Source organism: Ursus americanus, chromosome 7 (assembly GCF_024610735.1).
Source record: "Ursus americanus isolate L20-20 chromosome 7, mUrsAme1.1.p, whole genome shotgun sequence".
NCBI classification, from domain to species: domain Eukaryota; kingdom Metazoa; phylum Chordata; class Mammalia; order Carnivora; family Ursidae; genus Ursus; species Ursus americanus.
Window position 1 is genome coordinate 61,080,744 of NC_142133.1, and position 13,453 is coordinate 61,094,196.

Consider the following 13,453-nt stretch of genomic DNA (forward strand, 5'->3'; position numbering starts at 1 on the left):
ACAACAAATGTTGGAGAGGATGTGGAGAAAGGGGATCCCTCCTACATTGTTGGTGGGAATGCAAGTTGGTACAGCCACTCCGGTAAACACTGTGGAGGTCCCTTTAAAAGTTAAAAATTGAGCTACCCTATGATCCAGCAATTGCACTACTGGGTATTTACCCCAAAGATACAGACGTAGTGGAGAAGGGCCATATGCACCCCAATGTTCATAGCAGCTTTGTCCACAATAGCTAAACTCTGGAAGGAGCCGAGATGCCCTTCAGCAGATGACTGGATTAAGAAGATGTAGTCCAGGGGCGCCTGGGTGGCACAGCGGTTAAGCGTCTGCCTTCGGCTCAGGGCGTGATCCCGGCGTTATGGGATCGAGCCCCACGTCAGGCTCCTCCGCTATGAGCCTGCTTCTTCCTCTCCCATTCCCCCTGCTTGTGTTCCCTCTCTCGCTGGCTGTCTCTATCTCTGTCGAATAAATAAACAAAATCTTTAAAAAAAAAAAAAGAAGAAGAAGATGTAGTCCATATATACAATGGAATATTACTCAGCATTCAGAATGAACGATTACCCAACATTTGCAGCAACATGGACGGGACTAGAGGAGATAATGCTAAGCAAAATAAGCAGAGAAAGACAATTATCATATGGTTTCACTCATTTATGGAACATAAGAAGTAGGAAGATCGGTAGGAGAAGAAAGGGAAGAAGAAAGGGGGGAGTAAACAGAAGGGGGAATGGACCATGACAGACTATGGACTCTGGGAAACAAACTGAGTGCTTCAGAGGGGAGGGGAGTGGGGGAATGGGATAGGCTGGTGATGGGTATTAAGGAGGGCACATATTGCTTGGTGCACTGGGCGTTATACGCAAGTAATGAATCATGGAACTTTACATCAAAAACTAGGGATGTACTGTATGGTGACTAACATAATAAAAATATTATTACACACACACAAACACACACACACACACAAAGGCTCTGGGAATTCTGCATTAAGGAAACTGGTTTAATTTAGCTTAACACATTACTTGTCTTATGTCACATTTATGTTGTCATGGAACCTTTCCCCGCTGGGAAACACTGCGGAAGATACTTCTGCAGATGAAAGGAAGCAAGTAAAGTGCCAACAGAGTGGTAGGGATTGATGGATGCTGAGGTAACAGGAAAAAAGAGATAGCCTGGCTATGAAAATAAGGAAAAAGGGAAGTAGATTTAATTTATAATTCTGTCAATTAGGAGGGGACCTGTGAGTAATGTTAGAGATGGAAAAAACAGGAGAAATAGAAAATGCTAGAGAGAAAAACAACGAAGAGAAAGAAAGGTTCCAAAAAAGGTAGGAAAATATGAGCATAAAAGCACTAGTAGAGGCTCATCCCAGGAAAGAAACCCTTCCTTTAAGATCTGCAGGAAAGATAAATGTTTCAATATAGATACAAAGATATTTAGAGGTAGAAAAATATGAAGACAGGAAAATGGCTATCAGGTGGCTTAGATCATCTTTCTTGCTTCGTTGTTTCTGGTCATTACCTTTCCAACTACTAGCTGAATTTCTCTTGAATTAGTATTGTCTTCACTTCTAGGAGCACAACACCTTTATCTTAATCAAAAAGTATCATTCATTCATCACCAAGTTCCTGCTATGAGCTAGGCTCCGTGCTAGGCAGTGAGAATAAGCAAAGCACAGCTTCTTACGGTGAGGAGCTCATGGTCTAAATGAGCAGTTTTAGGTCTGTGCAGATTAAAAAGTATAAGACCAAGGGACAGCTCCACCAAGTATTGTACTTGCACAGTTCTTAAGTGAATGTTCTTCCCCCTTTTCAACTGGAAAAACTCCTACTTATCCTTCAAAATACACCTCATCTGTCCCTGAAGACTTCCTTCATCCTTCCTGCAGTTAACCACTTCCTCCTTTGAACCATACTTTTTATACCATTTATTATGTACGATGAAATGTATCTGTCTTATTAGACCATTTCTTGGTGTCATCCTTGCACATGGGGTACTTAGCCCATCCTATATATAAAACATGATCTATCCTTCAAAGTTTGGCAAAATATCTCCATTAAACTGTCCCTGATCTTACAGCTACAAAAAATTTCCTCCTCTTCTAATCGTTCATAACATTCTAAATCAGTGCTTCTCAAGCTTAATATGCATATGAACCACAGTGGGATCTTGTTAAAATACAAATTATGATTAAGGCAGATTCTGTGTTACTAAGTGCCCAGACATAAACCAGGCAAAGAATTACTTATTTATCTGATACAAAATAAAGTCAAAGGATCCTTGAAGGTTTCTATACTACAGTTCACATATATATGTCATTACATTCTTCCATTTACATACATGCATTTCATTACTGCTTTTGGATATAGTTTTATACTATCGACTTGAATATTCAGCCTGGATTTCATTATCCATCTATTTATTCATTTATTGGTTTATTCACACATAGCTCATGTTCTTTTAACTTGTACTTATGGAACTTGCTTTTATACATATTATCTTAAATATCTCACAGTATTATGTATGCTTTTCATTTAAAAAATTTTTTTTTCGTTTTTAGGGCGCCTGTGTGGCTCAGTTGGTTGAGCGTCTACCTTCAGCTCAGGTCACAATCTCTCTCCCTCTGCTGCTCCTCTTGCTTGTGCTTTGTCAAATAAATAAAGAAAATATTTAATTTTTTTTTTCATTTTTAAAAAAGATTTATTTATTAAAATTTGAGAGCAAGTGAGCACGTGACAGCATGTGCACGCAGGGGGAAGGGCAGAGGGAGAGGAATCTCAAGCAGACTCCAGACTAAGCACAGAGCCCAACAATCCCAGGACCCTGCGATCACAATCTGAGCCGAAATCAAAATTCAGACACAACCAAATGAGCCACCCAGGTGCCCCATTTAAAAACATTTTTAAAAAAATAATCTCTACACCCAACATGGAACTCAAACTCACAACCCCAAGATCAAGAGTTGCATGCTCTATGAACTAACCCAGCCAGGTGCCCCTGCTTTTCATTTATAGGTGAGAAAATAGAAGCTACAGAAGTTATGTAACCTGCCTGATATCACATACTACTCTAAGACTTAGGACTTTAACTGAAGTCTGCTGGCTCTACATCCAGAAATTTTTTAGTGATACCATCCAAAATGTGCTGTTTTATAGTCTCAAGTATCAATGTCATATGAGATAAAAACAGAAATCATTTATTCTTTCAACAATTATTTCGTGATGTTTATGTTCTGGGTTCTGTGGTACAAGTGCTGGAGTTATAGAAAAGATTAGGGAATTCTCTAAGGGACAGTTAAGCAAGGTTTCACCAAGGAAGGAGCATTCCAGTCCAGTCTTAAGTCTCAACTCCAGGTAAGGAGGAGAAAGGCATTCTAAGCATGAGGACCAGGATACACACAGGTATGGAGACAGGACACCAAGGCACATTTTAGAACAAAGGATAAGCATGTACAAGCAGTACAGATTGGTATCATTAAGAGAGACTTGGACAGAATCTAGACGGAAAATATACACTGAAAACACTCATGGTTAGAGTAAAAGCAGCAAAGGGAGAAGAAAGAATTTATATAATATGCTTAGGAACCAGAGAAAAGAGAGTTGCAGAGTCAAATTTTCATGTTAGAGAACAATAAAAAATAAGTGTGGAGCCAGTTAATAGTGAAAACCGAGCAGCATCATTACTAACATGTACCAAGCTCTTAACTCTACTGGATATAGTACTAAGTACTCTGAGTTTGCAAAATATTTAAGCACTTGTGTATTAATTCCCATTTTGTATATGAGAAAACTGAAGCTGAGAGGCTAAGTAACTTGGGCAATATCACAGAGATAGTAACTGGCAAAGCCAGGATGCAAACCCAGGACTCTTAACACTATACTTCAGATACACTATTCAATTTACAAAAATGTAAGAATCATCACAATTTCATGGAAAGAATTCTGATTAGTTCTTCATTCAGATCCTTCATGTGGAGGTTACTGAACTTCTCTAAGCCTCATTTTCATTATAAAATACAAGAAAAATGATGCTCAGCATAATTCTTATAAAGACCACACAAGCCATTTCCTTAAAATACTCTGTAAATTTAAAATGTACAATGTCATACACTTAAGGGTATTATTATACATGTCTATCTTTGTGTATACATCTTCGGATATACAGGGAGTCTATATCTTTAGAAGCTACACGGAGAAGTTCAAATAAACCTTATATCCATTAGGTTAGGTTTACTTAGTCCAGGTTTCTTGGTTTAGTATATAGAGTCAATGGGTTAGCTTGTTGTATCATTGTTAGGTCTTTTTTAGGTGTATTTGAGAAAGGTTATTTCAGGGGGTTAGGGGGTGGATAAGAAATATATACACACAGTTACATGAGTTTGAACAATGATAAGACAATTCTTTAAAAAGTCTGGTAAATTAAAGTTGATATTCCTCCAGAAGCACTATGCTATCAAATTTAAGCAAACTGAAATACTTTGGGTTGCTATATTTCACCAAATATTCATATTAAGTTTAAGATAAGCATATCAGAGGAGCCTGGGTGGCTCAGTGGGTTAAGCCCGTCTACCACCCAGGTCATGATCCCAGGGTTCTGAGATCCAGTCCCATATTGGGATCCCTGCTCAGGGGGGAGTCTGCTTCTCCCTCTCCCCCTGCTCACGCTTTCTCTCTCAAATAAATAAAATCTTTTAAAAAATTTTTAGGAAAAAAGTAAAATAAAAGTATCAGCTATGTTCTCTATGATAAATAAAAATTGTATTTTCCATTTTAAATTATAACCAAAACTACAATACTTTTCGTTTCTTTCTTTTTCTCTAATTTAAATTTTAGGTAGTTAAAAACAGTGCGATATTGGTTTTTTTAAACAATGCCACTCAGAAATCAAAACAAGGAAAACAAAACAAAGAAAAACAAGCTGTACTAACTGATGCATCCTGAAACCAGATTTCTGAGCAAACGCTACGTTCTTCTTCTCTAGAGTGAAATTTCTACAGCTTCATGCATAATTTATTTTTTTATTATTGGGCAGTAAGTCCTGTGTACATAGCCTAATAAAAGTAAAATTTGAAACTGACTAGCAGAGAAAGATTCGGGTTACAAAGAGTCTGGTAAGGAACAGAGAAAAGGAGGAAAACAAACTTTCCTGTGATGTAGAAAAAGAAAAATCTCTCCGGCATAATTGCTTCCTCACGACAGGGCAAGGAAATAAGTAGAAGCCTTTGGGAACAACCCAATTGTATCACAAGAAGTTTCAAACATGCTTGGGCCCACTTCTCTGAATATTGAGGTCAAACACTATGAAACAGGAGAAAAACCGGGACGTCGGCAAGATATCAGAGTCCATTAAAAAAAAAAAGGAGAAAGGAGGAGAAGGGAGGAGAAAGGAGGAGAAAGAAGAAGAAGAAGGAGGAGGAGGAGGAGGAGGAGGAGGAGGAGGAGGAGGAGGAGGAGGAGGAGGAGGAGGAGAAGGAGAAGAAAAATACGACGACGACGACAAAAAAACCCACGAACTCCCGGAGGGAAGTTTGTATTCGCACTACCGAGTCTAATTCCAGCATAAAGTCATCTATCCATAAATAAGAGAGGAACACAGCTCCCCTACCTTGTTTTCATTCTCTGACACCTGGCCAATCTAACTACCCCTTTTTCGAGTAACAGCAAATCACTGCGGACATAAAATCTTACTGTTGCGTGGGCCCACCTGAGGTGCGGGGCGAGCCAGAAGCCCAACGAGTCATTCGGGACACCTCCCCCACAGCCCTCTGTCGGCCACTAAGGCCCTCTCGGAAGGCCGGGCAGGCGCAGAGGGCTCCGGTCCCCAGTCAGCTTCCTGCCTGTCCCCACCCAGCCGCAACCGCCTCAGCATGAGAAAGAGCCCCCCGCGTCGGACCCCGCGTCCACCGGGGGGACGGGCCTTCCCGGGGCTCAGCCTCACCTTCCGCGTCTGCCGAAGAGACAAAGGTGAAGTCCCCGTTCGTGGGGGAATACGCCGGGGGCGGACCCGGCGGCTGCATCTCGCGGCCCCTCTGCGGCTCGGCCCAGACCCCAAGGCGGCCGCGGCACCGGCCCGCACGCACGGCCTACGGTGAGGCCCGTGAGCCGGAAGGAGCAGGCTGGGAGCGAGGCCGGAGACAAGCTACCCCGAGACTGCCCCACTGAAGTCCTTTAGGTGGCGGCCGCCCAAGCACCACGACGCCGGCGCTCTGACAGGACCATAACAGTGACAGCGGCCCTTGGATTGGCTCTTTGTAATGTGCTCTGCCATTGGCTCCCGGGAGAAAGGTTCTCATTGGGTCTCCCTGTTGTTGATTCCGGAAGTTGACCCAAGGACGGGAAGTTCACTTCTAATTCTTGGAACCTCCAGTCTTCCCTTGCCTTCTGGGCTACCCTTGTTTACTTTACGTCTCTTCGCTTGTGGCTCTTCTTTACTTGTTTTCCAACGTTTTCGTTCACTGGATGGGCTTACAGAATTTTAGAACTAGGAACATTCCTAGAGGTCAGCTCCAGTCTAGCATACCAAGATTGCTTTGCTTTTAGTCCTTGACTATTCGTAAGGAGATTTTGAGTAAATTATATAGCGGCTCCGAGAGTCACGTGTGAAAGGAAGAGTGCTGGATTGGATTATAATAAAAAAGCAGATAAATTGTAAATTGCCACCCAGAAACTGGGGCTGTAGTCTAGCCACATTATGAGGGAGACAACTGAGGCCAGAAAAGGTAAGGAAGGAACAGAATTAGGATGGTACTCAAATCTGTCTTCTAGTCTAGTGCTCTTTTCACTACAAGTCCCTATCTATTGATAAACTTAACCACGTTTACGGACCCATCTACGTTTTTAAATGTTTGAATAAATATACTTAAATTTAATATCCAAGCCACATAACTGTGGCTTCCAATTTGGAGGGATAGGGTTTGAGGGTAAAACATGACACAGACTTGCAGAGATGCATGATGCATCAGCAGTAAAGCTATGGGAAGGCCCGGCATGGCCATCAATGAGTACAAGGAAATATTGAAATTTTTTGCATAGGAGTTAACAATTAAGTTGGTACCTAAAGGATGAGTAAAAACTTCTAGGCAAAGAGGTGTGGGGGGGTGTCAGCTTGGGTCATAACATTCCAGAGATCATTTAATGGACTTGGGATACTGAAAGTCACTTAGTTTTCTTGGAGCTTTTAAGTCTCATGGGAGAAAATAGCTACAGACTAGATTGCATGAATAGGTAAAGAAAAGATCATTAGGGATACCAGGGTGGCTCAGTCGGTTAAGGGTCTGCCTTCTGCTCATGTCATGATCCCAGGGTCCTGGAATCAAGTTCGGCATTGGGCTCTTTGCTCAGCAAGAAGCCTGCTTCTCCCTCCACCTGCCGCTCCCCCTGCTTGTGCTCTCTCTCTCTCTCTCTGGCAAATAAATAAAATCTTTTTTTAAAAAAGAAGAGGTCATTAATAATTTTGCATGCTATTCAAAGGATTAGCTTCCCCCCCCTCGGAAAGTGTTGAAGGAACCATTAAAGGAATTAGAGCAAAGGAAGGACATATCAGATATCCCTGTTAATTTTATTACTTAAAATATCCACAGTAGTGGGTATTTTGACTTGGCCAGCAGAGACTTGTATGAGACTTTTGCAGAAATATAAGTAATTCTTGGACTAGGGGTGCAGCATTGGAGATGGAAAAGAGGAAACATGTATGAGATATATTAAGTTTAAGAATCCACAGGACTTAGTGATCAATGGGAAGAGATTGGAAGTAAAGAAGAGGAAAGAGCCTAGTGTGACTTCATGTTTCTTGCTTAGGTGGTTGGAAGTGTTATCCATCAAGTGGGGAAACAGAAGAAGAGGAAGAAGAGGACCTCGTGTGGGGGGAGGGGAAGTTTTGAACACCATGAGCTTAAGAATATGCAGGTTGAGCTGTCTAGTTATTCTTTGGTAATAAGGACCCAGTGCACAGAGTTCTGAACTGGAGATAAAGGGTTGTAATTACCAGCGTATGGTTGGTAATTGCATCTATGAGTACAGATGAAATTTCCCAGGAAGAGTGTGGTGAGTGAAAGAAGAGTGTCAGGAATGATACTCTCTGGAACACCACCATTTATTTATTTTTTTTTAAAGATTTTATTTATTTATTCAACAGAGATAGAGACAGCCAGCGAGAGAGGGAACACAAGCAGGGGGAGTGGGAGAGGAAGAAACAGGCTCCTAGCGGAGGAGCCTGATGTGGGGCTCGATCCCATAACGCCAGGATCACGCCCTGAGCCGAAGGCAGACGCTTTAACCAATGTGCCACCCAGGCGCCCCGGAACACCACCATTTAAAGGCAATCTAGGAACTCCTGGCCTGCAAAGAAAGTGAGATGAGTTGCAGTTTGAAATAGGATTGTCAAAATAGGTAAAACTGGGAAAGTGACAGTTGAGCAAAGATTTGAAGGATGTGATTTGAGCAAAGATTTGAAGGATTTGTATTGGATCCACTTGGTTAAGTTGGAACTATGATTTGTAGAATTCATATTCCTATATGCCTTCAGGTTAGAGCTTCTCAAAAGAATAGTTTGCACAATATTTGTAAGGTAGAAGTGAAGCAGTAGCCATTGCACTGTGAGCCTCTTCTTAGATGTGGTGATGGACAAAAGCGGTGGGTTCCAGCTTCTCTTGATGGTCCTATGGTTTGCATTCAACCGTTCTTACTATTTGCAAACCCTGTCAACCAACAGAGGTCACTAGACAATTAGCTGTGACCCCACAGAGGTGGTAGCTACCCAGATCAACTGATTTTGTCAGGCCTACCTCAGGAGTTGGAACCCCTTCTCTGGTTCTTCAACTCCGTCTTCTAAACCTGCACATTCCCAGCCCTTATATCTTCAGATAATTTCTCTATCCCTTTCTCTCTCTCTCCTCATTTTGGAATTTCCATAATATGTATTTTGGTCAGCTTGATAGTGTCCCACAAGTCCCTGATACTCTGATCACCTTCATTCTTTTTTCTTTTCTTTGGGAGAAGGACTCTCTCTGTCTCTGTCTCTCTCTCAAATAAATAAATAAATCTTAAAAAATATTTTCAGCACATTGAAGACATTCCACCGTCTTGTTTTCTAGTTGCTGTTGAGAAATGAGCTTCATTTCGTTGAAGATGATTTTTTTCTGGTGGTTTTTTTTTTTTTTTGGTTGCTTTTAATATGTTTGCCTTTCTGTATGCAGAGAATGGAAACGGAAATGAGTAAGTGGTATGGATTTCTTGTTGGGGATACTGCTTGGAATTTATTGGATAACCTGAACCTCAAGGTTGTTGTCTTTCTTCAGTTACTGAAAATTTTGGTTATCTCTTCCAATAGTGCCACTACTCTTCTCTCCTCTCCTTCTGAAACTCCAGTTAGATATATAACAGTAATATAACACCTCCAGGATACTTTTAGCTAACAGTTTCATGGCACTTACTATGTGCCAGGTACTACTCTGTGTTTTTTTTTAAGGTTTCTTTATTTATTACAGAAAGAGAGAGGGAGTGGGGAAGGGGAGAGGGAGAGAGAATCTCAAGCAGACTCTGCACTGAGCATGGAGCCCAATGGAAGGCTCAATCCCACAACCCCAAGACCACTACCTGAGCTGAAACCAAGAGTCAGATGCCCAACCAACTGTGCCACCTCCACCCCACTACCATAAATGTTTTACATTAAGTCATTTAATCCTCATTACAACCTAATGAAGTAGGTATTCTTACTTTCCCCATCTTACGAATAAGGAATATGAGGCATATAAAAGTTAATCACTTGCCAAAGATCAGAGAAATACTAATTGGCAAAATCAGGATGTGGACCCTGGTAATCTGACTCCAGAGTTCTGACCACAATGCTCTGAAACCTCATTGTGTTTTGCTACTCTTCAGAGTTCATTATTTCCCCTTTGATGCTTTTTTTTTTTGGTGGTGTTGTTTAGTTTTGTTTTCTTTTTGGCTCCCTTCAAGTTAATGGGTCACTTCACACAGCTCTGGTTGTTTATTGAATTTGACACCTTGCATTCAACTTGCAGTAGCCACAACAGAATTTAAAAGAGTAGTGTTGATGTCGCTGCACAAAGGTTGCTATACTCTCAGTCACCGTGTTGTTATATAATCGTAAATTGTAGACATCCATTCCTCCCATCCAGACTTTGGGCAGCTGAGGTCAGGATATTTCCAGACTGTGATTCTTGTTTCTGGAATCTTGTTTAGGGAATTCATGTCCTGTTTTGGTTTTGTTGACTTTCTAGGAGTGGTACAAATGCTATGTTTAATTTGCTAATTTGACTTTCATGTTTTAAATATTGTTTAAGAGGACTAGTTTACTCACACTAAGAAACTTTAACCATGATATTCATTGAGACTACCTCAAACTCAAGTGGGAACCTCATGGGTTGTCTTTTGATTGGTTTTATATTTATAACTTTTTTTCTTATCTTAAAATTAATGCATAATTATTAGAGAAAACAGAAAGGAAAAATCACCCTATTATATTACCTATAGAGGTAAACACAATTAATATCTTGATGTAAATCTTTTCAATCCTTTTTCTAAGCATTTTGTATATAAAATATATTAATTCATACACATTGTTTTATAACATTAACATTTTCAATGTCACCATATATTTTTCTACATTTTTGATGCTGCCTTTTATTTCATTTAATGAAGATGTTATAGTTATTAAAGCCAATTCCCTGTCTTTGGACATTGGATTTCTTTCCAAATCTTCATAATTATAAACAGTACCATGATAAACCTTTGTACATATTCATGAATGCTTCCTTAGGATAAGATTTTCAAAGAGAAATAACTGAGGTCAAAGAGGGTGCAAATGTCTAAAGTATTTAAATGCATATTGCTAATTTGTCCTGTGAGAGGTAGCAACAAGTTGTACCTCCATTGGCCAAGTGTAAGAGTTCTTTTTTCTCTACTCCATCTCTGTTATCAACACTGGCTATAATCATTTTCTTAAACATGCTCATTGGATGAGTGATGCATATTTTGTTGTTTCAATTTTCATTTCATTGATTTCAATTAACTTATGATACTTCAAAGTACTTGAAAAGTGGAGAGAATCTAAATAGTGGGTGGAAGAGACATCTGAACGGGAATGAAATGAAATGTTTTCAATTTTTAATTAATACTAGTGAGAGAAGAATATAATGTAAAAATTGTAGTGTAAAGATAAATAAATCCCAGACCCCAGGCAACTGTCATTAAATTTATAGCCAAGGAAACAGATGTGTACACTTAAAGGAATGGATCTATCAATTTTACTTCTACATATATACCTAAGGGAAATGAAGTATATGTCCACACAAAAGCTTCTACACTATTGTTCATAACAGCATTATTCATAATAGCTAAAAAAAGAAGAAATTCTAATCCATAGTAACAAGTAATATTTGGTACATCCATATAATGGATAAAGGAGATGTGGCATACACACACACACACATACACAATGGAATATTATGCAGTTATCAAAAATGAAATCTTGCCATTTGCAAGGATGTGGATGGAACTAGAGGGTATTATGCTAAGTGAAATAAGTCAATCAGAGAAAGACAATTATCATTTGATCTCACTGGTATGGGTGCCTGGGTGGCTCAGTCAGTTAAGTCTCTGCCTTCAGCTCAGGTCATGATCCCAGGGTGCTGGGACTGGGCCCCACATTGGGCCTGCTGCTCCCCCTGCTTGTTCACTCTCTCTGTCAAATAAATAAATAAAAATTAAAAAAAAAGATCTGATATGTGGAATTTAAGAAACAAGGCTGAGGATCATAGGGGAAGAGAGGAAAAAATGAAATATAGATGAAACCAGAGAGGGAGACAAATGTTAAGAGAGTCTTAATCATAGGAAACAAACTGAGGGTTGCTGGAGGGGAAAGGGGTGGGGGCATGGGGTAACTGGGTGACGGACATTGGGGAGGGTATGTATTGTAATAAGCACTGAGTATTATATAAGACTAATGAATCACAGACCTGTACCCCTGAAACCAATAACATATTGTATGTTAATTAATTGAATTTAAATTACAAAATAAAATAAAATACTGGTCTGCCTTCAGGTTTTTAAGCATTGCATCTATAGTATTAAAGGAAAAACACTCCCATTACCTGACAAGTTATATTATGTTAGGAGTTGCTGCTCTTGCTAGCCTTAACTGTCTGAAATTCCCCAATGCCTCTCCAATTTTGGGAAATATTTTTAAGGAATACCTGTTGGGTATTCAAAACATGTAAAGGTAAATGCAACTTTATTTAAATGGGATCACTGAATATCTTTAAGCAACTGTGAAACAATCCTGGAACAAATAGAAATATATAAATGATCGAAGATTCTACCAGCCTCAGGCAGAGTTGTTGGGGGGGGTCTTCATGCTATTTGTATTAGTCATCAATTTCTATAGAACAGATTACCCCCCCCCCAAATAGTGGCTTAAAACAACTATAAATATCTCACAATTTCTGTGGCTCAGGAATGTGGGAGCTGGGTGGTTCTGGCTTAGGCTCTGTCATGAGGTTGCAGTCCAGATGTTGGATGGGGCTGCTGGAGGATCTGCTTTCAAGGTAGCTCCTCAGTGGGTTAGCAGGTTAATCCTGGCTGTTGGCTGAAGGCCTCAGTTTCTCATCCCTGGACTTCTCCATAGGCTGCTTGAGTGTCATCACAATATGGCAGCTCACTTCCCTCAGAGATCTAAGAGAGAACCAGTTGGAAGCTACAATGTCTTTTTAGAACCTAGCCTTGGACGGTCATTTCTGCTTTCTCCTATTGGTTACCCAGGTAAGTGCTATCCACTGTGGGAGGTGGGTACAATACAGGGGAGTATATACTAGGAGGTGAGGATCATTGGCGCCATCTTGAAGGGCAACTAACATACTATCTAAGGCAAAGGATTGGTCAAAACAGCCTTGACTTCATTTCCCCCACAGATTATCTAGAATGTATTTTGTAGTACATGAAACTTAAAGTTTTAACCAATTTTAAGTGTACAGTTCTGTGGTATTAAGTACATTCACATTCTTAAGCAACCACCATCACCATCCATCTCCAGAACTTTTTCATCTCCCTTGACTGAAACTCTGTACCCATTAAACCTAACTCCCCACCTACTTCTCTTTTTAATACCTTTTCTCTTAGAGATGCTTATGTCTCTAAGTGCTTAGGCTGCTGAAGGGTTTTTGCCTTCCCTAACAGTGCTTCAAGTTCTGGATCTTTTCTTCCTTTAATTCCTAACTCTACCTCTATCACCTTTACCCACTCCCTTAACTCATCAAATCATATAATTCTGGGTGTCATTCTTACAGGTCCCTCCTCTATTCTGGGTGATATTGGAAACAGGTGGCTTCTGTGACAGGCTAATTAGTTAGCTAATAAATAATCCCTATCAGGTAACTTCATACCTTAAACAAGTTGGAAAGGGTGTGTCTTTTCAAGGAGGCCACTGGAGAGTGTGT

General features: G+C 40.2%; 2 protein-coding genes across 3 annotated transcripts in view; both read right to left on the bottom strand.

Moving 5' to 3' along the window:
• The window catches only part of YIPF4 (Yip1 domain family member 4), a 41,674-nt gene extending 35,455 nt beyond the window's left edge, over nucleotides 1–6,219 (bottom strand). Inside the window, exon 1 of one of the 2 annotated variants that reach the window (XM_045809117.2) lies at nucleotides 5,938–6,219. In XM_045809117.2, the coding sequence (XP_045665073.1) occupies nucleotides 5,938–6,016 (79 nt within the window). In that variant the 5' untranslated portion in view covers nucleotides 6,017–6,219. The remainder of the gene's footprint in view (nucleotides 1–5,937) is intronic. The other variant, XM_045809118.2, reaches the window with a different exon arrangement.
• A 5,823-nt stretch (nucleotides 6,220–12,042) lies between these two features.
• Nucleotides 12,043–13,453, bottom strand: part of SLC30A6 (solute carrier family 30 member 6) — a 49,815-nt gene continuing 48,404 nt past the window's right edge. Inside the window, exon 16 of the transcript XR_006781732.2 lies at nucleotides 12,043–12,692. The gene's annotated coding sequence lies outside the window, so the exon portion shown is untranslated. The remainder of the gene's footprint in view (nucleotides 12,693–13,453) is intronic.